This window comes from Dromiciops gliroides, chromosome 2, assembly GCF_019393635.1.
Source record: "Dromiciops gliroides isolate mDroGli1 chromosome 2, mDroGli1.pri, whole genome shotgun sequence".
Lineage (NCBI taxonomy): Eukaryota > Metazoa > Chordata > Mammalia > Microbiotheria > Microbiotheriidae > Dromiciops > Dromiciops gliroides.
In genome coordinates this window covers 476,777,757-476,805,380 of record NC_057862.1, presented here as the reverse complement: position 1 = coordinate 476,805,380, position 27,624 = coordinate 476,777,757, and the positions used below count along the sequence as shown (strand labels likewise).

Sequence of the window (27,624 nt, the reverse complement as noted above, 5' to 3'; positions counted from 1 at the left end):
GATGGCGATATAGTCTCATTTTGAAGACATCACATTGTGAGGATGACACAATATAACATGCAAAGTGCTTTGCAAACCTTAAAATGCTATGTAAATGCTAGCTATGCTTATTATCCACTGGTGAATCCTCTGTAATGATAATTATAATGCCCTTAAAGCCCAGACCATGTTCCATGTTGTGGTGGAGAAGCAATCCAAAGTTAGAGAACATTGGCTGAATGACAGAGAAGAAACTCTGAGTACCTGGAAACCACTTTGGGAGCCATCCAGGCGTGGCTGGTACCTCGAAATTGCTTCCATTTGGGATCGGTAATAGTACTTGTGTGACATGTACTACTTCATAACTAATCTAGAATTAGATCTCAGTAGTACAGGAAAGGCCATTCTACTTGCCCCTTGTTAGTTATATCCAGAGTTCCAAGTTACACAATAATGTATTACTGATCAATGCATGGCAATATTAAAAAAAAAATCCAACCTTAATTTCTAAATGCAGATTATATGGTAGAAGAGTATACATTGAGATGGTAATTAAATTATAAGAGGCAAAACCTGAAAAACCTGAAGGATTTGAGAGCTCTTACCTAATAATAAAATAAATGACAAAATAATATCAGTATCACTTATGGTTTGGAAAAGAGATGGTTATAGTGAAAATGGATTTTTGAAAAGGCCTTTGAAAATTTTAATGATATAAATTTGACTAAAAACAACTATATGCAAACAATAATTCAAAAAGTTATCTATTGCCATTATCAACAAATTTATTCCCCCACATTATTTGATAGAGAGTATAAAAATAATTTAGAACCTGTACATAACAGTAGGTGTTGAAGCCATTGTCCCAGTAGTGACTATAGGAGGAAAGATAAAGCTATCTGAGAACACTCCTAAGTATAGGCAGAAGTAGACTGAGAGGGGCAGCTAGGTGGCACAGTGGATAAAGCACCAGCCCTGGATTCAGGAAGACCTGAGTTCAAATACGGCCTCAGAAATTTGACACTTACTAGCTGTGTGACCCTGGACAGGTTGCTTAATCCTCATTGCCCCACAAAAAGAAAGAAAGAAAGAAAGAAAGAAAGAAAGAAAGAAAGAAAGAAAGAAAGAAAGAAAGGAAGGAAGGAAGGAAGGAAGGAAGGAAGGAAGGAAGGAAGGAAGGAAGGAAGGAAGGAAGGAAGGAAGGAAGGAAGGAAGGAAGGAAGGAAGGAAGGAAAATAAGTAGATTTAGAAAATTATTGTAGAATTGTGGAAAGACATTGGGAGGTTTATATCAATATTTAGCCAGCAAGGTGAGTAGAAAACTTAAATTCTACATTGATTAAAGGGCAACAAAAAATAATATGCCAAATGAATCTAGAAAGCAAAAGTATATCAGAAATTCTTGATACCTTAAATCAATAGCAAAGCCCAAAGGCTAGGACAATACAAAGAATCAAATCAATTCACAGAACAAAGTAAATAAGCCAATACAAAGCAAAAGTAAACTTTATACTATTAAAATTTGAGAAGTGAAGAAATTAGAGGAGAGAAAAAGGTCACTGGGAAAAGGAGGATGGATAACTTTTCCATTCGTCTACATGGTTGAAAGAAATCCAACACACAGGCACAAGTTGGATCAAATATGAAACAGAAAGCTTGGGTACCATGAATATAATGAGCGACAAAAATGGTTACCTCAAGGGAGGGAGAGGATTGAAACTCTAGCTTTTCTTTAAAACTGGAAAAGTGACAGGCCATTATAAGATTCACAATGATTGGCTCAAATACATCACAGTAATACATGCATTACAAGGCACTTTACCAGTTTCCTGTCTTATTCAAGCCTGATATCATCCTTCTTAACAGAAGGCAGCACATATTTGTTACCAAAAGATAAGAACATCAGTGTCCTCTCCAAATATAGGCCATTTACATATTTATTTACTTTATTCAAAACATTCACAGCTTGCATCACTTAATATATATATAATATGTAGTTACATAAAAGTGCTGGAGGAACAAAAAGACTATAAAAAATCCCAGGACTATAAATTGCAATTTATCAACAATTTAGTGATTATTAAAGAACTCATCCAAAATATTTGTAGTGATTTTAATTATCACAAAGCCTTTGACTCAGTCTTACCCTCATGACTTGTACATGTATTACACATATATAAACTGAAACCAATCACAGAGAGGCTAAATTATTTGAAATTATTGAAAGCTCTTCTCTTTAAAACACACCACTAACATGGTAGTGTAAAAACAAATAATAAAATACATAGTGTTTTCTAGGCTGACTGGAAAAGTATGCATCTGTCTAACCTTAAGTCTATTATCCTCATTCCTGAATAGAGTTGAGTATGACTTTCAAGTCTAAGAGTGAGTCATACAAAACAAAATAATATAATGGATGTTGAAAACATTAGGTGAGATGATGTCTGAAAAACATACATTAAACAGCTACTTCAACTTTCTCTAATAATATATGATTTTTATTTGAACTTAATAAGGACTGATTTACAAAAACAAATAAATAAACAAACAAAAAACATATGCCAGAGAAGATTAGAAACTTTTAGCCTGAATTTGGAGGCCAAATTGAACTAGTGGTTGAAATTGATACTTAAAACTACCTTGGTGTTCTCCAGGCAGAACACATCAAGCTGGAAAAGGTATGCTGAGACCAAAATCATGAAATCAAAACTTAATGAGAAGAGATTTAGAGTGATTAGCACCTATGCAAAACTAATTTTAATGTATCCTTTTAGCACGGTAAAATGGAGCAAAATGGATTTAAAATGTGTCCAAACAATATTAATAAAGTTTATTACCTCAAGGCAACTTTAGAATGGTTAATACTACCTTATCAAAAAGAGGAAGAGAATGCATAGAACATAATAAACTGGTTAAAATTTACAGAAATTCTTGGGGAACAGATCACTTTACAAAACAATAGTAAAGTTAACAACAGGCACATTGCTGTTTAGTTATCTTTCAGTCATGTCTGATTCTATGTGACCCTATTTGGGGTTTTCTTGGCAAAGATACTAGAGAGGTTTGCTATTTCCTTCTCCAGCTCATTTTACAAATGGGAAAACTGAGGAAAATAGGAATTAAATGACTTGCCCAGGGTCACACAGTTAATAAGTGTCTGAAGCTGGATTCGAACTCAGGTCTTCCTGACTCCAGGTCCAGAACTCTGGCCATCATGCCACCTAGCTGGCCAGCAACAGGTATCCATGACTGGATTCATTGGATGTAACCAAAAGTGGTTCGTCTTTGAACAGGGTTCATAGAGCAGCTAAAATCTGAGTGGAATCAAAAGCCATTACATAGGCAACACTCATATGAACTAACCAAATATACTGTTACAAAGGAGAGTCAAATAAATGGCTGAGTTATTCAGATTTGTTTATAGAAAAGGAGGGTTTCTGAATGACAGTTCTGGATCAAGTTATTGCCAACACATATAACAGAAAGATTATCCTTAGGGAACCTGAGCCTGCTGATCAATGCAGATTATTAAATGAAGTGGTAGAAACTGTGTAGCATATCACTGCAGGCGGTAAAAACTTAGCATTTACTGAATACCTAGAAATATGTGATCAGGAGGTTAGAATTCTATACCAGAAGTTGCTGTCTTTTATAAACCATCAGACAACAAAACTCCATACTACAAATGTGAATCCTAAAATATTTTCTGAGAATTCAGCACATGGCTTCTAATGAAATTAGATCATCATTGCAGACAGAGATGATCCCCACAGCTTCTCAGACATAACACTGATCCACAAGAATTTAAGAACATTTTAAATGTTCTATATGTTGTACACTGGCACATTGAACACTTAGGATCTCCAAACTGCATGGCATAAAAAGCATCCAAAATGTGGAGATTTAGAGAAAGAAATTAAAGCCATTTGAGGAAAGGATGAAGTTCTTGTCATCCTTTCTGATACAGGAGTTGTTACCAAAGATGCTTTCAGTGGGTCTATGGAAGATGTGCTTGAATCCCAAAACATTTACTTAGTTATAAAAGATGTTCATTTTATCTATCTGCACAACAGTCCACAAAACATTATGTTTAACAGAATAATAGCAAGCTATCTGGAGCATTTGATAGAGTGTTAGACTTGGAGTCAGAAAAATGTAATTTCAAGTCAGCTTCAGACACTTACTAGATGTATGACCCTAAGCAAGTCACATAACCTCTCGCCATCTCTGTTTCCTCAACTGTAAAATGGGAATAATAATAATAACACCTACCTCTTAGGATTCTTATGCAAAAACACTATTTATAAAGTGCTGAGCATTGTACCTGACACAGAGTAGGCACCAGATAAATGCTTGTCCTCTTTCCCCTTTCATTGTCTTCTAAATCCCATTAAAAAAGATGAGAAGAATGAGTTAATGAGTAATAATAATAATAGAGAAAGAAGAGTCAAATGGCTAAGTCAAATCTTTGTGGGGTTTTTTTTTGTGTGTGTGAGGCAATTGGGGTTAAGTGACTTGCCCAGGATCACACAGCTAGTAAGTGTTAAGTGTCTGAGGTCAGATTTGAACTCAGGTCCTCCTGAATCCAGGGCCGGTGCTCCATCCACTGTGCCACCTAGCTGCCCCTAAGTCAAATCTTTACAGAAATGGAGGGGTTCATGATAGAAATAGAGTGTTAGGTCTGTATACTAGAAACTGAAAAAAAAAAGATTTTTCTTAAGCACAAAGCTATTGATCAATTTAGAATTTGCATGAATACAGTAGAGGATATGCAACATTATTTCTGAAGGCAGAGAAAGAATGACCCAGAAGTTTTTATGTCTTCATGAACTAAAGGAAAATATATCTCCATGCTATAAGCCCCAGCTATTGAAGACTCAGGAAAGAAAGGTCTTTCCATCAAAATCCTTGGCAGTGCCAAATGGTTCAATATCAGAAACCCATGTAATTTTATCAGTGGAAATGACAATGGAGAATAAAGAAGTATGATGTCTCCCCCATTAAAACATGAATCCCATGAGATTAAGAACTGTCTTTTTTTCTTCCATTTTTAGTCTCAGCTCTTCTCACACAGAATTTTACAGATGATAAGCACTTAATAAATGCTTTTTTCATTCACTCATACAAATAAAAGCCTCAAAATGTCCTTGAGAAGACAACCAATAAACTGGACTAGAGTCAAAATATCAGATTTAAAATGATCACCAATAATCTGCAAGCTATAATGGCTCTCAAAAATTTAAGAATGATTTTCATATAAAAATATCAATAAAACATTTCAAAAAGAAAGATTTTAATAGATACAGACATACTGGATGCTCATAACCTCTCAACTCTATAACATATAAAGATTTCAAAAATCAAAGCTGAAAAAGTCAAAACTATATTGAAAAAGAAAAAAAGTACATATTATTCCCATCATCCTTTGTATTCAGTTGTCCCAAAGATGACTTCAGTAAATCTTCAGGTAAGTCTGAATAACAGTACTTTCATTCTGTGGTAAAAATTATTTGTGGTAAAGATTAATATTCCCGTTTTTAGCTAACTCATTTGGGAGGGGCTACACCCCGAGGTTACTTATGCTACTGAGCTCAGAAAGGCAGCTTTTGAAGGACCTCCCCTTTTGGAGGAGGAGAGATTGAATGCTCCCTGAAGGGAAGCAGGCTGCTTCTGGAAGGTGAGGCGTCTTCCAGAACTCCGTCTTTTTCCTTCTGGACCCTTGCGCTGGCGAGGCGTTTTTGTGCTCTCCATGTGGCGACTGTGGTCTGGGTCGTGCAAACAACCTTAGACTAGCAGGCTGTTCAGGTGTTTGGTGAGTTTAATTACAGAAAACCCTAATAAGCTAAGTTTAGAGTTAAGAGCATTTCTCTGTAGTTCTATTTTCCTATTTCCTTATCTTTGCTTTTTATTAGTTTCACCTTTGTTGTTTAATTAACTCCCAAGTAATAAAATCTAATCCTTTTGTGAACTAAAGCTTAGAGGCTCCTTTCTTATTGGCCTGGGAGAAATATCTAAAAAGGGCAGTTCAGAGAGGAGGGTTAAACCTAAAAGGTCCCTCATATTTCCAGGACCCCAAGATTAAGGCGAGTCACCCAAATAACACTCCATATATCAAATTTTGGCCCTCACAATTCAAATATAAAAATTGGTCATGTTATCTACATGCACAACAATTCGTCAAACACCAAAAATAAAGCAATAATAATAGAATAGTACCGGGTCCCAGGACCATTTCTGAGCCATGCTGTAAATAAAGAAGAGGAGACTGAAATGATCATAATATTAATATATCACTCTGCAGTATAACATGCTTTAAAATCTGGACATTGTTAAGATGTCTCCCTCTTATACAATGTAAGCTCCTTAAGGGTAGAACCTGTTACCTTCTTCTTTCTTTTGTTTTTGCATCTGTCTGCAGTCATTCAATAAAAATTTATTAAGCACCTACTATGTGCCAAGTATTGGGAACACAAAGGTAAAAGACAGCTCCTATTGAGACTCCATATAAGGGAAAGTCAACAAATAAACAACTACTTACAAACATGATATACAAGATTGATTTGAAATAATCAATAGAGGAAAGACACTAGAATTAAGAGGTATTGAGAAAAATGTCCAATAGAAGGTGGGATTTTAAGAGGAACTTGAAGGAAGTCTAAGAATTCAGGAGGGAGAGTGTTTCAGGTATGGGAGACAGTGGAAATGACCAGAGAGTTGAGAGAGAGGGAGAGAGAGGGAGAGAGTGGGGTGGGGAGGGAAGGGAGGGAGGGAGAGTTTTTTGTTTGAGGAATGACAACAGCAGGGGTGGGGAGGGAAGGTGTTGCCTGGTACACTATAAACATAATAAAATGCTGGTTGATTGATCTGTTGATTAGTCAGACAGGGTTTGTCTAAACTGGATATTTTTAACCCTGTGTGTGTGTGTGTGTGTGTGTGTGTGTGTGTGTATCATAGACCTTTTTGATAGTCTGGTAAATCCTATAGGTCCTTTCTCAGAATAATGTCTCAAATGCATAAAATAAAATATAAAGGTTTATAAAGAAAACCAATTATATCGAAATTCATTCATTAAAAGACTTTTTTTTTTTTAAAAAAAGAAATTAACCCACAGGCCTCCCATTAAGAACTCCTTTTCTAGAGAAACTTTTACTCTCAGTTTGAAAGTTAAGAGAGGATTTGGGAGAGTAGAAGGCAATTTGGCTATCCTGGTTTGTTAGCTGTGGGCTGCAATGGGTTTTGAGATGAAGTCTCCATCTCAGTGGAAGCTTGCCTGAATTGCTACATCAAGACTGGCATGCTTGCCCTTCACTTCTAAATTCTCACCTCTACCATCTCTAGCCACGGTTTCACCCGATTTCCTCAACAGGAAGTCAAGCAAAAGGCAATCTCACTCTGAGGGAGACAATTGTGCTATAGAGGGAAACAAAGGACTATTCAGGAATTGGGACTGAAGAGTCCCAGAGCCCCAGAATTTGAGAGGTGAAGGGGCCTCAGCAGCGACTGAACTCCAACCTATAGGAATCTCCACTATGACATAGTTGACAAATGAATGCCCATCTTCTGCTTGAAGACTTCTTTTTTTTTTTTTTTTTTGGGTGAGGCAATTGGGGTTAAGTGACTTACCCAGGGTCACACAGCTAGTAAGTGTTAGGTGTGTGAGGTCGGATTTGAACTCAGGTCCTCCTGACTCCAGGGCCAGTGCTCTATCCACTGAGCCACCTAGCTGCCCTTGCTTGAAGATTTCTAAAGAAGAAGAACTTACCATGTCTTGAGGCTGCCCCTTTCACTTTTGGACAGCTCTGTTTGGAAGTTTGGGGGGTTTCCCCTTCACTTTAAGCTTCTTTGCAACTTCTTTGCATTCCTCCTGGTTCTGCTCTCCTGGGTCATATTGAACAATTAAATACTTCCCTGACATGTCAGCTCTTCAAATCTAGAAGATATTTATCATGTCCCAACTTCCCTCCCTTCTCCCTGCCTCCCTCCCCTGCGCCCCAGTCTTCTCCAGGCTAAACATGTCAAATTTCTTCAAAGACTTGAGGTGTAGTTTCCTCCCTGCCACTAAAAAGCAGTATCTTTGAAAACTACTTAACCAAGAGAACCTCAGTTTCTGTTTTTTTGTTTGTTTGTTTTTTGGTGTGGCAATTGGGGTTAAGTGACTAGCCCAGGGTCACACAGCTTGCAAGTGTTAAGTGTCTAAAGCCGTATTTGAACTCAGGTCCTCCTGAATCCAAGGCCAGTGCTCTATCCACCGCACCACCTAGCTGCCCCCTGTTTTTGTTTTTATTAATTGATAAATGCAGATGGAAGTGATCTAGGTTTTTTTGTTTGTTTTTGTTTTGTTCTTTTTCCCCAACTCTAAAATTCCATTCCAATAGCACAATGGCCTATGGTGGAGAAGATTGTCACCTGATGCTACCTTATTGGTTCAGGGAAAAGATTCAGTCAGTCATCCAATCCTTTCTGTCCTTGGTTCCTCTTCCACTCTAGTGCACCCTTTGCCTTTGGGTCTCAGAGAACCCATGTTGCTTTTCATTAGGGGTGAATTTGAGCCACATTAGCGCTCCAGCCTCCAATCTGCTTTTAAACTAGTCATTTGGGATCCTTCAGAACAAAATGCTCTCTTCCCAGCAAGAATCCTTGGGCCAAATGAAATGATCAAAATGATTATTGCTTTTGTTGCAACTCCCTCTTGTGCCTCGCATCAAGTTTCCCCTGAAAGGAAGATTCACCAAGCTTGACGTTCAATTCATCACAGATGTCGGGATTGATTTGTTACATGGGCAATGCTGGCAGTGTGAATGGCTCCAGCCCAGTTTACTGCTGACAGAACCAGCAGCTATATGTTCCCCTGAACCCTTGGCTGCCAATAACCACCAATTCATGCATTCTTCCCATCATCTGCTTCTTTGAAGAAATTGACCAGAGAGAGGCCTAGGGGCCATATAGCAGTCCTCGAATTACATTTGGTGCCCTCTCTAGAACAGAAATTAGTTAATTGGTTTGTTCCCTTAGTGTAACTAGGTTGGTTTCTCCCTACTGTATATATTAACTGAGTTGGTAAATTCCTTTCTGGTTTTTTACTCTGGGTACTGATAAATGAATTGTATATGTTTTAAATTTCTTCTATACTGTCTTTCTTATTTTTATTTTCTTATTTTAGTTTTACTGACCTACAACACAATCATTCCCCAGCATACTCTTCCCTCCCTCTACCAATCATTATTCCCTTTTAACAGAGGGGGCAAAAACTAAGCAAAAACAACAAATGCATTAATTATTTCTGACATATATTTCATACCTATAGTACCTCCAAGGTCATCTAATCCAACCCCTTGTTTTACAACTGAGGGAACTGAAACCCAGGGAAATTAAATGCTTTGTCCGAAGTCACACAGCTAATAAGAAGGCAAATCAGGATTTGAATGCAGGTCCTTTGACTATTAGATGTACCAAGCATTTCTTCATCTTTGCTTGAGTTCAAGGTTGATCATTATATTCATGTAGCATTTTGCTTCCTTTTAGTGTTCTTTTTATTTTCATTTTGTGGTCTTTGTATATGTTACGTTACTGGTTCTGCTTAGTTCTTTGCTTCAACTCATACATATCTTCCCATGTTTCTCTGAATTTCTCATATTAATTTTTCTGTATGGTACAGAGATATTCCATGAGCTTCAAATGCTTCAGTTTTTTAGACATTCTCCAATTGATAGGCACCTAAATTGTTTCTTGTGTCTTACTCTCACACTTACACATAAACAAACTTCTTTATTTTATCATATATGGAACTGATTAGTGCATTTCATCAATATGGATATGGTATAGGTTGTGCAAGACTTAGGAGAACACATGAATAAGAGCTCCCTAAGGTGAGTAAACATTTATAGGTTGAAATCTGCATCATTAGAGATAACTTCAAATCAATGAGATCCCATCCATTTGACTGTATTTTATATAGGGATGCACTTAGGGCTAGGACAACTAGGTGGTATGGTGCATAGAGTACAGGTCCTTGAATCAGGAGGATATGAGTTCAAATCTGGCCTCACAGACTTGACACTAGCTTTGTGACCCTGGGCAAGTCATTTAACCCCAATTGCCTCAAAAACATCCTGGGCAGTTTCCAGTCATCCTGATATATATCTTGCCACTGGACCCAGATGGCTCTAGAGGAGGTTGGTAACCCTGTACAGCCCTTCCTCACTTAAATCCAAATTATTGCAAGTCATGACATCTGTCATGGTCTTCTTCAAGAACAAAGGACAGGGAGAAGCTAGGGGTGCAGTGGGTAAAGCACTGGCTCTGGATTCAGAAGGACATGAGTTCAAATCCGGGCTCAGACACTTAACACTTCCTAGGTGTGTGACCCTGGGTGAGTCACTTAACCGCCATTCCCCTGCAAAAAAAGAACAAAGGACAAACAACAACAACAACAACAACAGCTTAGGGCTAAGTCTTGCTGTGGCTGGTCTCTTCAGCTACAGACTCAACTTCAAGTTGCTCCAGCCTTTGAGTGTCTATCTGGCCTAAATGCTCAATAAATGTTGAGTAGGTTGGAGATGTTGTTGTGGATCCTTTTGCAGGAAACTGCAAGAAGCACAAGATTAGACAAGCTTAGCCTTTCGTTTGCAGTGGAAACTTGTGTTTCATGAAAGAATTAGATGGATTCCAGGGAATAGAACTGGAGACTAAGCCCTTTTTGAAGCACCTAGAACAGAGACAGCAGGACCAGGGTGACTGCTTATCTCAATTCTAAATGTTGTCCATGAGTTTGTTCTTTCATAATTAGGGGTCCTATCAGGCTCTTTTTTCCCTTCTATCACTCCCTTCCTAATGGGCTTCCCTTTTTCAAGGTTATCATTTCATCAGCTGACTGCATTGGAAGATGGGTAGAACATTTTCTAGAAATGGTCACATTGCATAATTGGCAATTGATTGGTGCACACTATTATACTTTATTATTTATATCAATCTGCAATCTCATCAATGTTGGTGTCCCTATAGCACAGCAGGGAAGGACATAGGACATCCAGGTCTTCTTACCTGTGAGTTCTTCCCTGTGCATGCCATGCTGTCTCCTACCTTCATTCTGTGTAGGAAGGGATGTTGTTTATAAAAGGAGGGAAAGAGAAACAGAAGGGAAAGAATATTAAGAAGGGGAAGGAGAAAAAGAAGAGTAAAGGGAAGAAGAATGGAAGAGAAATGGGATGGAAAGGAGGAGGAAGAGAAGGAGAAGGAGGAGAAGAAGGAAAAGGAGGAGGAAGAGGAGGAGAAGGAGAGGGAGAAGGAGAAGGAGAAGGGGAAGAAGGAAAAGAAGAGCAAGAAGGAGAAGAAGAAAAGTAGGAGGAGGAAGAGAAAGAGGAAGAGAGGGAGAAGGAGGAGAATGGCTGACATGAGACCCTCTCCAAAATGGAGATATTGCATTGATATCCATTCAGTGTCAAACAGGAGTTATGGATAGGTTGAGACAGGTATCACTAAAAAGACTACCCACCTTGATGAGTTCATAGATCCATTGAAATAGAGAGGTCAGCATCAAAAAGTCACTTAAATTCTCTGAGCCTCACTTCCTTCATCTGTAAAATGGACATAGGCACTTGTGCGACCTTGGGCAAGACAATTAATGTGCCTGAGCCTCAGTTTCTTCATCTGTAAAATTAGGATATAGACATGACTAGATGGCCTCTAAAGTCCCAGTCTATTCTCCTTTGATATTAACATCTGACACTTAAACACTTATTAATACATAATACCTGTATTACCTACCTCGCAAAATTATTATTAAAAAGTGCCAAACTTTAAAAATGAATTATAATATCACAGAAGTACAGAATTTTAGAATTAGAAGGGATTTCAGCGGTCATCTAGAACAAACCATGCCTCAAAGGAATCTCATCTCTAAGACAGTACTCATTTAGCCTCTCTGCTTAAACATATCCAATGCTTTCCCCTAGCTACCAACTTCCAAGGCAGCCCTTTCCACTTTTGTGAGGCTCTAATTTGGGGGAAGTTGTTGTTATAGTTGTTTTCTGACATTATCATTATTACTATTAATTGGTGGCCTAGACCTTTTATTTTAACTTAAAAGACAACTCTGTGATTATGCAAGTGAAGAAAAAAGAAGAGGGGATACCTTGACAATCAATTTCAGGGTTTTGAATTCATCTTGATTTCTACTTATTTAGCAAAAAATGATGATTTTGCTTCATCCATCTTTTGTGATGATACAGGCACAAAAGGAAGCCCAAGTAGCAAGTAGGCCATTCAGCCGTGTCTGACAGGGGTGTTCCCTTCATGGTGTTGACAGAATCAGATCTTCAGCCCCCAAGATAGGGGCTTTTAAAATGCCGTTTTGTAACCATAGAAACTTGAACAATGAACAGAAGAATCTTCTGAATGTACACAAGGTTCAAGGAGGAATTGGAAGCAATGTTTTTGATTTGGCAGCTAGTTTGGAAGCATTTTTCAGAGGAAATCTTTCAAGCCTGGGATGAATGCAAAGAAGTCTGTGGCCGTACTCCACATACAAAAGAGGTGGTCAGGCCACCCCTGTCATAATAATCATAATAACCTTGTACTTTAGAGCCCATTTACAAAGGACTTTCCTCTCAACACTCCTATGAAGTCACTAGTACAAATATTATGATCCCCTTTAATAGATGAGACAATGGAGATTCTACTTTAACCGATGAGAAAACAAACCATCTCTAAGAAAGTAGTCATATAGCTTTTCTGCTTAAAAAATGTCCAATGAGGGGAAATCTACCAACTTTAGCCCATGTCAGTTTTGTGAGGCTCTAATTTTGGGGAAGTTATTATTATATTTGTTTTTACACACACACATTCCAAGTTTCTGGGCATATTTTACTTACTCGTAGAAGGAGATATATGAAACTCTCTAAGACTGGGAGCTGCTTTGGGGAATTATTCAGATTCCATTTGATTCGAAGTTTCCTTAACATGAGGTTGCTGACTCAACAAGCATTTTTTTTTTTTTTGCGCGGCAATGGGGGTTAAATGATTTGCCCAAGGTCACACAGCTAGTAAGTGTCAAGTGTCTGAGGTCGGATTTGAACTCAGGTCTTCCTGAATCCAGGGCCGGTGCTTTATCCACTGTGCCACCTAGCTGTCCCCTTCAACAAGCATTTATTAACCATTGCTATGATGAGTGGTGGGGGGTGATGGAGTTCTTAGTGTCATAATCAGACCTCTGACTTAGGAAGATCACTTAGGTATCTGAGTGAAGGACATTTTGAAGTAGAGAAAGATTTGAGACAAGGAGACCAATTTTAAAGCTACTGCAACAGTTTAGGCAGGGTGAGAGTCATATTCATAGAGATGATAATCAAATCCATGGGAACTGATAAGATCACCAAGTGATGTGATGTAGAGCCTTGGGAGATACCCATAGTTAGTGGGAACTACCTCAAAGATCCATGAAAAGAGATAGAAGGGGTGATCAGAAAGGTAGGAGGAGAACCACAAGAGAGCAATGTCATGAAAACCTAGAGAAAAGAAAGTTTCAAAGATAAGGGAGAAGTCAAGAAGTATGAGGATTGAATAAAGGCCATTGGATTTGGCAATTAAGAGATCACTGGTAATTTTGGAGAGAGCAGTTGTGGTAGAATGATGAGGTTAGAAGCCAAATGGTACAGTTATGAAGAGAGTGAGAAGGGATGAAGTGGAGTCATCTGTGGTAGATAACCTTCTCAAGGAGTCTAGCCACGAAAGGGAGAAGAAATATAGGAAGATAGCTAACAAGGATAGACCAATAAAGTGAGGATTTCTTTGAAGATGGGGGAGACATGGGCATGTTTGCAAGCAGCAGTAAAGGAACCAGTAAAAGGGGAGAGATCGAAAATTAGTGAGTGGGGGTGATAAAAGATATAGTATTGTGGAGAAGATGTCATGGAATGGGATCAATTGTGCACATCAAGGGGTTTGCTTTGGCGAGAAGAGCCATTTCTTCATATGAGAGGGGGTGAAAAAGAAAGTGGTGGGGGATAGCATCTGAATGATGTGACATGAGGAAGAGGACAGACAAGGGAGCTCTCAGTAAATAGTTTCAAGTTTTAAGTGAAATATGAGGGAATATTCTCAGCTAAGAGCATAAAGGGGAGGAAAAGCCTTGGGAGGCTTGAAGAGTATGAAGAGGTTTGGAATAGCCCTCGTGGTGCTGGGATAGCAAATTAATTGGGGAGAGGTAAAATGATTACCTGGATGAAATAAGGGCCCAGTTAAGACTATGCAACATAAGTTTGTAGTGTACTCAGTCAACAGTATTTCACAATTTTCCCTAGCTCTGATCAGCATTTATGATTGAAGGAGGCAGATGGTGGGAGTTACCCAAGGTTGGAGGTTGAAAAATTGCTTAAATACATTAGCCAACAATTATGATAAAGTTATAGTATGAATGAATGGGTATGTGGGGGTGGTGGTGGGGAAAGTACATGATGCTTTTAGGCTGAGACCCAAAGAGTTTTTCATTTAGTTAGAGAGGACTCGCATCTCTGGTGTGAGAACTTGCTGAGCCCTTTTCAGGACTGCTCACCCAGCTTTTGTGTCTCCTATCGCTCAGCTCTCACCTGTGGCTCCAAGAAGCTGTAACATGCGCAGAGGCCATACTCTGGTAAAACTGTCTCAGTGGACAGGCTAAACCAGGTTGAGGGTAACCGATAAGCCTCAAACCCGTTGGTGAGTTAGGGGGATGTCTACCCCAAACATGTAAACACTTCCCCCGGTGGAATGTGTGAATTTGAACAATTTGTTTCAACAGCCATGAAGGCAACTGAAACAGGCATTGTCAAGTGCTTAGAGATTGGTCAAACATCAAAGACACCAAGATCATCCACTGCATTCTGGACCATCCCCAGATGTCTTGATTTTTGTCCTGCTACTGGATTTTGATGACTCTGAAAGAGAGAGTGAAGTTGATGACTTTAGCAACCCTTCCTCACTTAAATCCAATACAAGCACCAGTGAAGACATCACTCTGTGATGTCAGTGGTCCTCTTCTACAACAAAAGACAAACAATTCACACAGATACCTTAGTTCAGGCCCCATCGAAATGATCGCATAGATTATTGCAAAAACCTCGTAATGTCTTTCTGTCTCAGGTCTTCCTTCACTCTAGTTCATCCTAGACACTGCTGCCAAAGCAATTTTCCTTAACTGCAGATCTGACCTTGTGACTTCCTACTTAACCAACTCCTGAGGTTTCTAATTGCCTTTAGTATAAGACATAAACTCTTCTGTTTAGCTTTAAAAACCCTCTATAACCTGGCACTCACCAATTTTTTCAGCCTCATTTGACATTACTCTTCCTCTTGCATTCTGTGATCCAGCCAAATTGACCTTCTCTCTATGCCTCACATGTAACACTCCATCTTGCTTCTCATTGCTTTTGCACTGGCCATCTTCCATACCTGGAATGCACTTCCTCTTTATCTCTGCCTCACAGAGTCCCTCTTTTCATTTAAGGAGGAGCTCAAACTCCATATTCTGCATTGAGCTTTTCCGGATTTTCCCAACTGCTAATGCCCCCTCTCCCAAACTTCTTCATATTTAACCATTTTGTCTGTATTTGTCTGTATTCACTTTATATTTATTTTGTATATGTGTTTAGATGTACTTGTTGACTTCCCGTTAAGCTCATTATGAATAGACTTGTTTCATTCTCTGTACTTGTATTCCTAGTGTCTAAGAAACTTGCTGACTGATTGAATGATTTAGAGAAACTCAAATGAGAGTGGGGTACACCAGAAAACCAGTGTATTAATGTACAACAGGGAAAATTTGCCTAAGGTTCAAAGTTTAGCTCAAGAGTCACCTTCTACTTGAAGCTCCTCCTTTCCACCATATGGAATGAATGAATGAATATAAAAACATTTATTAAGGAATTACTTTGTAACAAGCATGTGCTTTGTGGGTTTCAACCTTCATTACACAATGTAGTTCTGGGAAGGGAGGTCACTAGCTGCTTGTCGGAGAGGGGCATCTAGAAATTCTTCATGTAGAAGGTGGCCCAAATTTACCTCTTTGTAAATTCCACTTATTGCTCCTGACTCCATTTTCCAGAACCAAACATAAAAGTCCCTCTTTTATTAAACAGACCCTCAAATATTTCAAATATTTGAAAATAGCTGTCTCCCCTAATTCTCCTATTCTCCAATCTAAATATCCTTAGTTCCCTCAAAGTTGCCTTATATGACATAGATTCAAGGACCTTGAACCATCTTAGAAACCTTCCTGCAGACACTCTCCATCTTGGTCATCTTCTTATTGTCAGTTGTAACCTGCTCCACCTCTCCCAAATATGATTTGAGCTAGAAGCCATCAAAGGTGTTGGCTTCAGAGCACAGATACACTATGCTAGATGCTTAGTAAATGGAATCTCAGGGAAGAGGGGTTGGTAAACATGAGCAATAACCCTACAATTTACATTTCAGGTTTTGGAATCAAGAAATCATCAGTGATTTTTTGTTTTGTTTTGTTGGGTTTTTTTGTTTTGTTTTGTTAAGTTTTTTGTTTTTGTTTTTACATTTTCCCCACCTCTGCTTTTAGGAGCCCCTAGATCCTTTTGGAAGGATGAGGTTGAGACCACTCCACTGCATTTTAGCGCAGATACCTTCACAAATTAAGAACATGTCTTAATCAAACAAATGAGAAAAATACTTTAGACTAAGTTTGAAGGGTGTTTGAAAACTACTAGATGAAGTATTATTGTTGTTTGGTCCTTCATTCTTGAAGAGGATCATGACATCACCCTGACTGATACCGAATTGGATTTAAGTGGGGGGGGGGGCTGTACAAAGTCTCCAACTTCACTCTCTCCTCCAGAGCCATCTGGGTCCAGTGGCAAGATGTATATATGTATTTGCATATTGTGAGGCCCAAAATTTGATATACAGAGCGTTATTTGGGTGACTTGCCTTAATATTGGGGTCCTGGAAATATGAGGGACACTTTTAGGTTTAACCTCCCCTCTGAACTGTCCTTTTTAGATATTTCTCACAGGCCAATAAGAAAGGAACCTCTAAGCTTTAGTTCACAAAAGGATCAGATTTTATTACTTGGGAATTAATGAAACAACAAAGGTGAAACTAATAAAAATCAAAGATAAGGAAATAGGAAAATAGAAATACAGATGAATATTATTAACTCTAAACTTAACCTATGCAACCCCAGAATTATTTCCAATTAAGCTAGTTCAAAGGAATTTAGGATTTTCTGTCATTAACTCACCCAAGCCTGAACAGCCCACCAGACGTAGAACCAACATGCGCCACCACAAGGGCCAGGACCGAAAAGACCGAGAGCGAGCTCCTGTACCAGAAATAGCCCGCCTCCCTTCCGGGAGTGTTCAATATTCCCTGACCCAAAAGGGAAGGTCTTTCAAAAGCTGCCTTCATAACCTTGGGGTGGGCCAGTTGTGGCCCCTCCCAAATGAGTTAGCTAAAAATGGGAATATTAATCTTCACCACAATATTTTACCACAGTATTGTATGTATGTATGTATGTATGTATAGATAAATAGATGGATAGATAGATAGATAGATAGATAGATAGATAGATAGATAGATAGATAGATAGATAGATAGATAGATAGATGTCAGGATGACTGGAGATGGCCCTGGATGTTTAAGGCAATTGGGGTTAAGTGACTTGACCAGGGTCACATAACTAGTAAGTGTCTGAGGTGAACTCAGGTCCTCTTGACTACAGGGCCAGTACTCTATCCACTGTACCACCTATTAAATCAGATAGGAAGTCTATTTCAATAGGCTCCAAAATTTGGTCCTTCCTCCAGACAGAAAAAGTTAAACCAAGAGGACTGGCTATGGTAGATTAATGCTTTTTGCATGCATTCCAGGGTTGGCAAATCAGAGAGGCGCCTATTCCCTATATGATTAGCAGACTAGCACTAGTAACAAAATGTCTGCAAGTGTTCCAAATCCATGTGCCTATTACATCATCTGAATACTATGCACATATTTCTAAGGATTGGCCAGTTCCCAATACACTTTCAAGGCTCAGCTCGACTACTGCATAAAAGAAGCTTTTCCTATTTCCTCTTGCTGTTAGTGCCTTCTATCTTGTGTTTACTTAGCTTCATACATGCTATATACCTTTAGTAGAATGTAAGCTCCTCAACTGCAGAGATTATCTCATTTCTCTATCACCTAGCACAGTGTCTGGATACCCTTGGTACTTAACAAATGTTAGGTGAATTGAATTGAATTCAACACTGAGCTCACCAGGCTTTGGCTTGCCCCTTCTCTCCCTGTTACTTAGTTTAGTGCCATGAGACAGATGAATCTGAAAGCTAGCTTTGCTCAATTTGAGCTCATATATGGAGAAAGAATCAACTCTCTGGTTAATCAATGCTAGGCATATACAAATTAACTTTAGGGTCTTCATCTGCCTTGGTAGACAAATCACAGACATTTCCACGCATAGTACTGGCTATTATGCAAATCAACTTTCATCTGTTGGTCTGTTGAGAATAATGTTCCATAATTACAACATTTATTTACTGATGGGTAATCAGTTCCCTTACCCCCAGAGTTTCAGTTATAGAGAGGCAGGTGCTCAGGTAATAGGAGGAGAGTCGAGATGCCAAATAAGAGGGGAGGGATAGGATGGAGGGAGGGAGAGAGGAAACAGAGAGAAGAAAAGTAGAGAAAGGAGAAGGGAGAGGAGAAAGAGAGAGGGAGAGTGGAGGAGTAGAGGAAGAATGAAAGAAGAGAGAGAGAGTGATAGAAAAGAGAAGGGAAAGGGGAAAGAGAGAGGGAGGGAGAATGAGAGAGAGAAAGAGAGAGAGAGAGAAAGAGAGAGAGAGAGAGAAAGAGAGAGAGAGAGAGAGAGAGAGAGTGAGAGAGAGAGAAAGAGAGAGAGAGAGAGAGAGGCTTATTCTGTGCAAAGGGTTACACTGCGTAGGGATAGATGCCAGGCATGCCAGATCACATTAGGAAGGACATAGATAAGAAAGTATACAAAGGAGACCACACAAGATAGTGAAAGATCTAAAAATCAGAATTGGTTGAAATAACAGAATATTTAGCCAAGAGGAGTGAAGATTTGGTATGGTGGGACAGTGCATGATTACCATCTGCAAGAATTCATAATTTTTATTATATGAGTTCTTGAGCAAGAAAATAACATAATGGAGGCAGTGTTTAGGAAAATTAATCTGGCAGTAGTGTGTGTAGGATGGATTGGATGTGGGAAGAGCTGTGTTTACATTTTGATATCACCTTTAATTGCTTTTTCTGTGTGTTATAGTCTTTTTTTTTTTTTACTTTATTTGAACCAAACAATCACCCTATTAAGTAGGTGAAGCAGGTCTTATCTTACTGATGTGGAAACTGAGGTCCAGAGAGGTTAAGAGTAGATTCAGTACTTTTGGAGCTGCATCAAGTTTTGAATGCCTTGCAAGAAGAAGCAATTCAATAATTCCCCAAGACCTGAAAGAGCTCTTGAATAATCAGAGATATTCAGGATGAGTTCAAAGAAGGTATTTTACTCAAACAAAACAAAAATTTGCTTTTGTTTATTTACATTCTTAAAAATTATTGAGGATGCCCTAAAGAGCTTTTGTTTACTCCCCACTCTCTGTCTCTGTCTCTCTTTCTCTCTCTGTCTCTCTTTCTCTCTGTCTCTCTGTCTCTCTCTCTCTCTCCTGTGTATTGATCTATCCAACTATCTATATATCTCTCATCTCTCCCTCAATATTTACCATATTAGAAATAAAAACATCTTAATTTTTTTTGGAAAATTGTTTTTACCATGTGGACCTCCTGAAAGGATCTTGTGGATTTGTAGGGGTCCCCTGGATCACACTTTGAGAACTATAGTTATACCTTACACATAGCAGGAGTTAGGGGCATGACACCTCTGAGATCTGGAAAATCTTTTAAAATTTTTTTGGCCCTCTGTACCAAAAGAGAAATATGATTTAAAAATTTTTTTCTTTTATGGGGTGTTTACAGTACCTTATTATAAAATGTGGGTTAAGTATTTGGTCTTAGGCTCCATGTTGTCTGTTGGCCTTTGCATGTTATCTATTCCTTCTGAAAAACTCCCCCAAATTCCTATTTAATTTCTTATGCTGGACAGCGCTATATTGAAACAGAGATGGAGAAAGTCAAGATGTGAAAGGGATAACTATTGTTCTAATTGAAAAGAAAAAAGATATAGTGACCTGAAACATGCAATCTTGCATGAATCGGCTTCTAGAGGACATTGTTGCACCATACATGAATAAAAAGATCTATAAATAACTGTAAATTCTGTATCTCGAGTCTCAGACCATACTGGGCACACTGTAGACCCCACCTTTTTTTCTCTTAATAAAAGTTAGTTGCCCAAAGAGACTTCATAGTTTCTGCTTTAATGCTTCTAGCCTGTAATCCCTAAAGCTGTAGAAATACCTGGATCATGAAACTTGAAGGGGGCATTGGCTCTAGTCTTATCTATAACACTATGTCTGGGGGATCATGAACAGGTCATCTTAAAAACAAGTTTTTATTGCTGTCTTTTGTTTTTGCATCATACACACTTTCCAAAGGATATATTTCCCCTTATCTGAGAGCCATAATTCATTTTTAAAATAATGAAAAGAAAAAGAAAAGAAGTTTAGTAAAATCAATCAACATTTTTTAAAAGTTTGATATTATCTGCAGTTTTGAACATCCACAATTCCCCATGTCTATGAAGAAGGGAAGGGGTTACCTTCTCAAATCTCTTCTTTAGGGTTAATCTAGGTTATCGTAATTGAGCAGCATTAAGTTATTTTATTATTATTCATTCCATTTACATTATTTTTATTTTGTGCATATTGCTTTCCTTGTTTCAATTTATTTCAGTTTGTATCAGTTCACTTATAACTTATGATGCTTTTCTGTATTCATCCTGTCATCATTTCTTACAGCAAAGCAAGATCTAAAAGAAGTGTTTACCCCTCATGAACCTTAAAGTCCTCATCTACAAAATGGAGGTAAATAATACTTGTCTTACCTAATTCACAAAAATGTCGTGAGGAGCTAAAGAGGTACTGCATTGGGCTAAATATGTCACCCCAAAGGATAGACTGCACCCTTAAATGGGATCTCCTTGAAAAAGAGCAGCTAGGTGGCATAGTGTAATAGAATGCTGGGCCTGGAGTCAGAAGATTCCTCTTCCTGAGTTCAAATCTGGTTTCAGACACTTACTAGTTGTGTGACCCTGGGCAACTCACTTAACCCTGCTTGTTTGCTTCCTCCTCTGTAAAAAAAAAAAAAAAAAAAAAAAGATCTGGATAAGGAGATCGCAAACCATTCCAGTATATTTGCCAAAAAGAGTCAGACACAAGTGAAAAATTACTGAACAACATACTTATACAGGGAGCTATGGTTTTGTTGCTAATGAGAAAGCAAGATAAGTTACTAGCCCCACTAAGCCACCTTCAGCCTTACTAGGGAAGAATCCCAGAATTATTTGGATGGACCAAGGGCATGATGAGAGTGGAAAAGAATGAAATGGATTTTCTCACCCTAACTCAGAGTGTATGGGATGCAAGGAGTGCCAGTTGAACGAGGATAATAAAAAAGAAAGAAAGAAAGAAAGAAAGAAAGAAAGAAAGAAAGAAAGAAAGAAAGAAAGAAAGAAAGAAAGAAAGAAAGAAAGAAAGAAAGAAAGAAAGAAAGAAAGAAAGAAAGAAAAGATAGAGATTAAGTATTTATCTGACTGGCTAGTAGGGGATTTGAATCATTAATAGAGGTAACTCATGGATCTCCGATTGAATAAAGGCCACACAGCAGCTGAAATTTAGCAGAGAAGCAACAGATGGTATCAGTAAAGGCCCAAAGTATAGCTCAGTAGAGATGCTAATGGGTGACACCAGGGGACCCTAAGAGTTTCAGTGATGGAAGAGAGCATCTCAATGACATCACCCATTCAGCAATGACATGATAGTACATAGCTCTAGGGGGAAAGAAACTGCAACATAAGAGATAGAAATGGGCTCCAGCAGGGACATAATTCTACTGGCATTAATTACTTGATTCCATCTGTTGTTCCTTATTCATGTGTCCTCTCCCTTGTATGGTATTCTAGTCATGAGTTTTCCCCAGCTACACGTGCTCTATACATGCTATTATGTGTTCCTTCTCCCCCTGGTGGTCTGAACATTTGCAGTAAAGTGTACTCCCGTGTGCATAGGAGTGAATTTTCCTTGTTTAATTAAAAACCTTTTACTTGAAATTAATGTGTCTTCTGGATTGCTAAGTAAAATAAATGTCAGTAGGGGCTCAAGAGCTGTGATTTTGAGTGGATGCTGAACCAATGAAAGCCTTGATTGAGGAAGGCCTGCGATAGACAGTGAAAAACAATTACACAAAATGATTATGATAAAATATTTATGAGGATCTTCTGTATTTATTTTAATTCAAATAAAGACATGTTGCTCATTTTTATCTTCACTGGTATCCTCATCTTCTTTCATATCCCTTTCGTTGTTCCTCCCTTGCTAATAGCAATATTATGAGAGTCAGTTTTGGAGGGAGGAAGGTACAGATAATATGTTGAAAGCACTTTGGAAGTGGAAAGTGCTATGCAAATAGAAAATATTATTATGATTATTTTGTGAAAGCTCAATCCCTGTTTTTCCCATTACTATACAGCATGTGTAAGCACCAGTTACTATAATGAGGAGAGATGCTTGAATAATAGCTCAACACCCCAAGGAAAGGCATTTTTTTCATAGTCGGTAATTGCCACGGAGCCTGAAAATCTTCCAGGTCTTCTAGTTCTTGATTATGCTCTCATGCATATGCATCAATTACCCACATGCTCCTACCTTGCTCGTTATGTGCAAAGAGATAAAAAAATATTTGGAATGGTTTCCTCGGAATGCATCTCCCTCTGAAAATATTCCTGTGAAATATTTCACCTCCAAAGCAATAATCACCTCCAGTTGGAACATGTTTGCTGTTCCATCCCAGCACAGAGGAAGCCGGTCCTCTCTTTTTTTCCTCATCTGCGCCTGTCTTGGCTCCTGTTCATTCTAGGTAGCAATTTTCCTCTAATGACTCCTGATGGCTTCATTGAAGACCGGCTACCAGCAAGACCTACTTCCTTTGACCAAACCATAAATGGACACCCATCTCCAGAGGACTTGGGAAGGGGGATGGTGCAATTATACTGGAAAGAATGGGATTGTTTTCATTTGCTAGTTCAGTTGTTCTTGTCCTATTCTAAGAGAGAATGAGTTCTGAGGTGCTCTCAGAGCTGGGCAAGTCAATTCTGTCAATACCTTTAGTTTGAAAACTCTCTTAGGCACTTAGCACTTTGATTGGACATTTCAGCTATTTGTGTGTGTGTGTGTGTGTGTGTGTGTGTGTGCCCCGAGTGTGTCTTGTATCTGGGTACATCAACCCTCTTGACTTGACTGTAAACTCAGGATTGGTGAAGATCGTAGGATCATAGATTTAGAAGAGAAAGGGACTTCAGAGATTATCTGCTCTCATCTTCTCATCACTCAATCCTATGATGGAATTTTGAACCTGGATCCCCTGACTCCAAATTCAGTACTCTTCTTCAGCACTATGCTTCTCTGTGCCTTATTTAATCTTCCTATGTCCCCTAGCACCTAGCGCTGTATAGGTACAGAGAGATTTAATGAATCTCTACTATATTGAATTGACAATGGAAGAATGACAGAATCATAATGATCACTAACATTTACATGTCACTTTAAGGATTATAAAGAACTTTGCAGTCATTATCTCATTTGAGCATTGCCGCAATTCCTATGAGGTGGGTACTGGCAATATGATTGTGCCCATTTTACAGATGAGGGAACTGAGGCTTGGCAACTTGACCAAAATCACACAGCAAATGAGTGTCAGAGGGCAGATCTGAACCTTCATCTTCTTGACTCTCAGTCTAGCACTCTTTTAACTATACCATGTAGGCATTAGAGTATCTGAGGCTCAGAGCAGAGCAGCAGTGAGACATAAACAAGGTCTTGTTTTGGCTTTAATATACCTGCGGAAGTAGATGTTGTATCTGAGTCAGTGACCTTATCTATACACCTGAGTCAAAGGGGACAGAGCAGACTGATGTCTGGCCATACTGAACCAGCAACAAAGAGAGGGAATGAGAAATACACACATGCAAACATCCTAAAGGTGTTTGCCATAGCTTTGGGGATATAGCTTAAGTCATACATATGCTTCTCAACACTTCCTATACTTGGTCTTATGATTTGGTACTCATTTCCCAAGCTTAAATCTCAGTTTCTGCAACCATCTCTACTACTCAGATTAAGAGGCTCAGAACCTGGGCTGATCTTTTGCATTATGTTTAGCAGGACCCCATTATTGACCAATCAGTGAGAGCCAGAGTGGTTTGGGTTTCAGGCAAATAACTCCACTTGAATCCCAATGGCTTTATCAATGCAGAGCTCTACTTGAAGAAATTTATATTCCTTGTAAGGTCTTTCCCTGTCTTCCTGATTATGTATCTTGCCACTGGACCCAGATGGCTCAGGAGAAGAGAGTGAGACTGGTGACTGCACAGCCCTCCCTCACTTAAATCCAATTCACTTGTAAGTTAAGACATCACCTTTCTGATGTCATTGGTCTTCTTTGAGGATGAAGGACAAACAACAACAACAATAACAAACTGGGACCCCAATTCAGATGTCATCCCAAGAGAGGACTTTGCCCCATAATTTTGCTTGCCCTAATCAACAGCATGTTAGCAAGTCCTGAGTAAGAGCAGCAGACAAAAGGCCATGTCAGAGGAACTTTAGTATTCCCATGAATCCCAGGCTTGTGATGAGCCAGCAAGGTCCATCAGCAACAAGGAGCAATGGAACAAGCTTTGTTGTTTTCAGTCTGGTCATCAGAATTCTGTGGATGCAGGATAATCAAGTGTGACAAGAGAAAAGAGAAAAATGAGATCTGTGCTGCGGAGTATCAGTGTGGCTGCAATACTCTGGAGCTGGGAGGGGAGTTTCGGGGGGAAGGAGGGCAAACCCCTGGCCAGCGGTCCCAGACTGCAGCACTCTTGGGTGCAGCCTGAACCAGATTAAAATATAATTGGGAAATATTTAACCTATGAATAAAACTACAGCACAATATAGATCACATTACATTTTAAAACTAAATCAATATGCTCCTGCAAAAGATTCTTATGTATGAATTAGCGGCCCCATTTCTATTTGAATTTGACAAGGCAGTGGTTTTCAAATGGGATATGATCTATGTTATATTGTATTTTAATTCATTTGTTAAGTATTTCCCAGTTATATTTTAATCTGGTTCTGGCACACCGGTAGTGTTGTGGGCCACACACAACTCACCAGCTGACTATTGGGGAAAAAAAAAAAGTCCCAATCATTTTCCTTCCTGTGTGTACTTTCTTGTTCTGGGCTTTGTCAATGGTCCTGGGAATGTAACCAAGAGGTGTGTCCTGAATCTGGCCCTGTGAACTAAGGCTTTGAGGTCCAGTTAAATAGGACAACAAGCAATTATTAAGCACCAACTATGTGCCAAGCAGGCACATTTAACTAAACTAGGAAGTCTGCCTTAATCCCAATGGAAGTGTTTTGTTGTTGTTTAGTTTTTTTGTGGGGCAAGGGGGGTTAAGTGACTTGCCCAGGGTCACACAGCTAGTAAGTGTCAAGTGTCAAGTGTCTGAGGCTGGATTTTAACTCAGGTCCTCCTGAATTCAGGGCCGGTGATCTATCCACTGCGCCACCTAGCTGCCCCCCATGAAAGTTTTATAAACCACAGTAGTAATAATAGGTGACATTAACATAGTGTTTTAAGGTTTGTAAACTATTTTGTTATAGTAATAATTATAGTAATAAGTAATAAGAGCTCATACTTACAATGCTTTAAAGTTTGTGGAGAGCTTGACATATATTAGACGCAAGATGTAATGGGTAGAACATTCCACCTAGAATCAAAAAGACCTGAGTTCAAATCTTGCCTCAGGCACTTCTTAGTTATTTGACTGTAGGCAGGCCCAACTGAAATTCTCTCAGTTTCAGTTTTCTTGTCTGTAAAATGGGGATAATAACATCACCTATCTCACAAAGTTATTGTGAGAATCAAATTAGATAATTTTTGTGAAGTGCTTAACACTGCCTGAAGTATAGTGCTTAACAAATGCTTATCCCATCCATCTAAAGTGCTTTGCAAACATTCAACCTGCTCTATGTTTTTTTTTTTTTATCTCCTTTGACCCTTGTTGCTTCAACATGTTGGATAATCACATCGCTCTCAGAAGAACCACTCGCATACTATTTTGGTGCCTCAGATGTCCTAGGTATCCTCTGGACTTCTTTCTGTTCCTTACATGTTTCTCTATCTCCAGCCACTGTGCCCCTGCACTTGCTGTCCCTCATGCCTGGAATACACTCCCTCCTCACCGCATAGAATCCCTCCTTTTCCTCTCTGATGCAGTACAAGCACTATTTTCTTCACGAAGCTTTTCCTGATACTCTCAAACTGCTGGTGCTTTGCCTCTCAAATTACCTGGTATTGACTTGGTATCTATTTATATTTATAGGCAGACCTCAGTTGATTGAATTGTACTTTATTGAGCTTTGCAGATATTGTGTTTTTATAAATTGAAGGTTTGTGGCAACCCTGAGTGGAGTGTCTCTCTCTATTGTCACCATTTTTCCGACATGTGCTCACATTGTGTCTCTGTGTTACATTTCAGTAATTCTCACAATATTTCAAACTTTTTCATTGTTATTATATCTGTTATGGTGATCTATCATTGGTGATCTTTGTTTTTTCTTTCTTTTTTTGCAGGGCAATGAGTTAAGTGACTTGCCCAAGGTCACACAGCTAGTAGGTGTCAAGTGTCTGAGGCTAGATTTGAACTCAGGTCCTCCTGAATCCAGGGCCCATGCTTTATCCACTGCACATCACCTAGCTGCTCCCCATCAGTGATCTTTGATGTTATTATTGTAATTGTTTTGGGCCACCATGAACCTCACCCATAGAGATGACAGACTTAATTTATAAATGTTGTGTGTGTTCTGACTACTCCACTGACCTGCCATTCCAGTCTCTCTTCCTTTCCTACAGCCTCCCTATTCCCTAAGATACAACAATATTGAAATTAGGCCAATTAATAGACCTACAATGGCCTCTCTAAGTGTTCAAGTGAAAGGAAGAGTCAATTGATGGCGCAAACTTCATTGTTGTCTTATTTTAAGAAATTGCCACAGACAACCCAACCTTCAGCAGCTCCCATCCTGATGAGTCAGAAGCCATCAACATAGAGGTAAGACCCTCCACCAGCAAAATAGATTATGGCTTGCTGAAGATTCAGATGCTGGTTAGCATTTTTAAGCAATAAAATACTTGCTTGCTTTTAGATGCAATACTATTGCATACTTAGTAGACTACAGTTTAGTGTAAAGATAACTTTTATATGCACTGGGAAACCAAAAAATTCATGTGACTCACGTTATTATAATATTCGCTTTATTGTGATGACCAGGACCCAAACCTGCAATATCTCCAAGCTATGCCCATGTATTCACTTTGTATTTATGATGCTTATATTTAAGTATATTCTCACCTCTCTTATTAGACTATGAATTCTCCCTATCGTTCTTTGTATCCCCAATGCTTAGC

At 38.9% G+C, this 27,624-nt stretch overlaps 1 protein-coding gene across 1 annotated transcript in view; it reads left to right on the top strand.

Moving 5' to 3' along the window:
* CAPN14 (calpain 14) overlaps window positions 1–27,624 on the top strand; it is a 115,385-nt gene that overhangs the window by 56,151 nt on the left and 31,610 nt on the right. Inside the window, exons 20-24 of the mRNA XM_043980999.1 lie at window positions 164–309; window positions 14,518–14,605; window positions 17,227–17,366; window positions 24,886–25,034; window positions 27,201–27,268. Coding sequence (XP_043836934.1) covers window positions 164–309; window positions 14,518–14,605; window positions 17,227–17,366; window positions 24,886–25,034; window positions 27,201–27,268 — 591 coding nt within the window. The remainder of the gene's footprint in view (window positions 1–163; window positions 310–14,517; window positions 14,606–17,226; window positions 17,367–24,885; window positions 25,035–27,200; window positions 27,269–27,624) is intronic.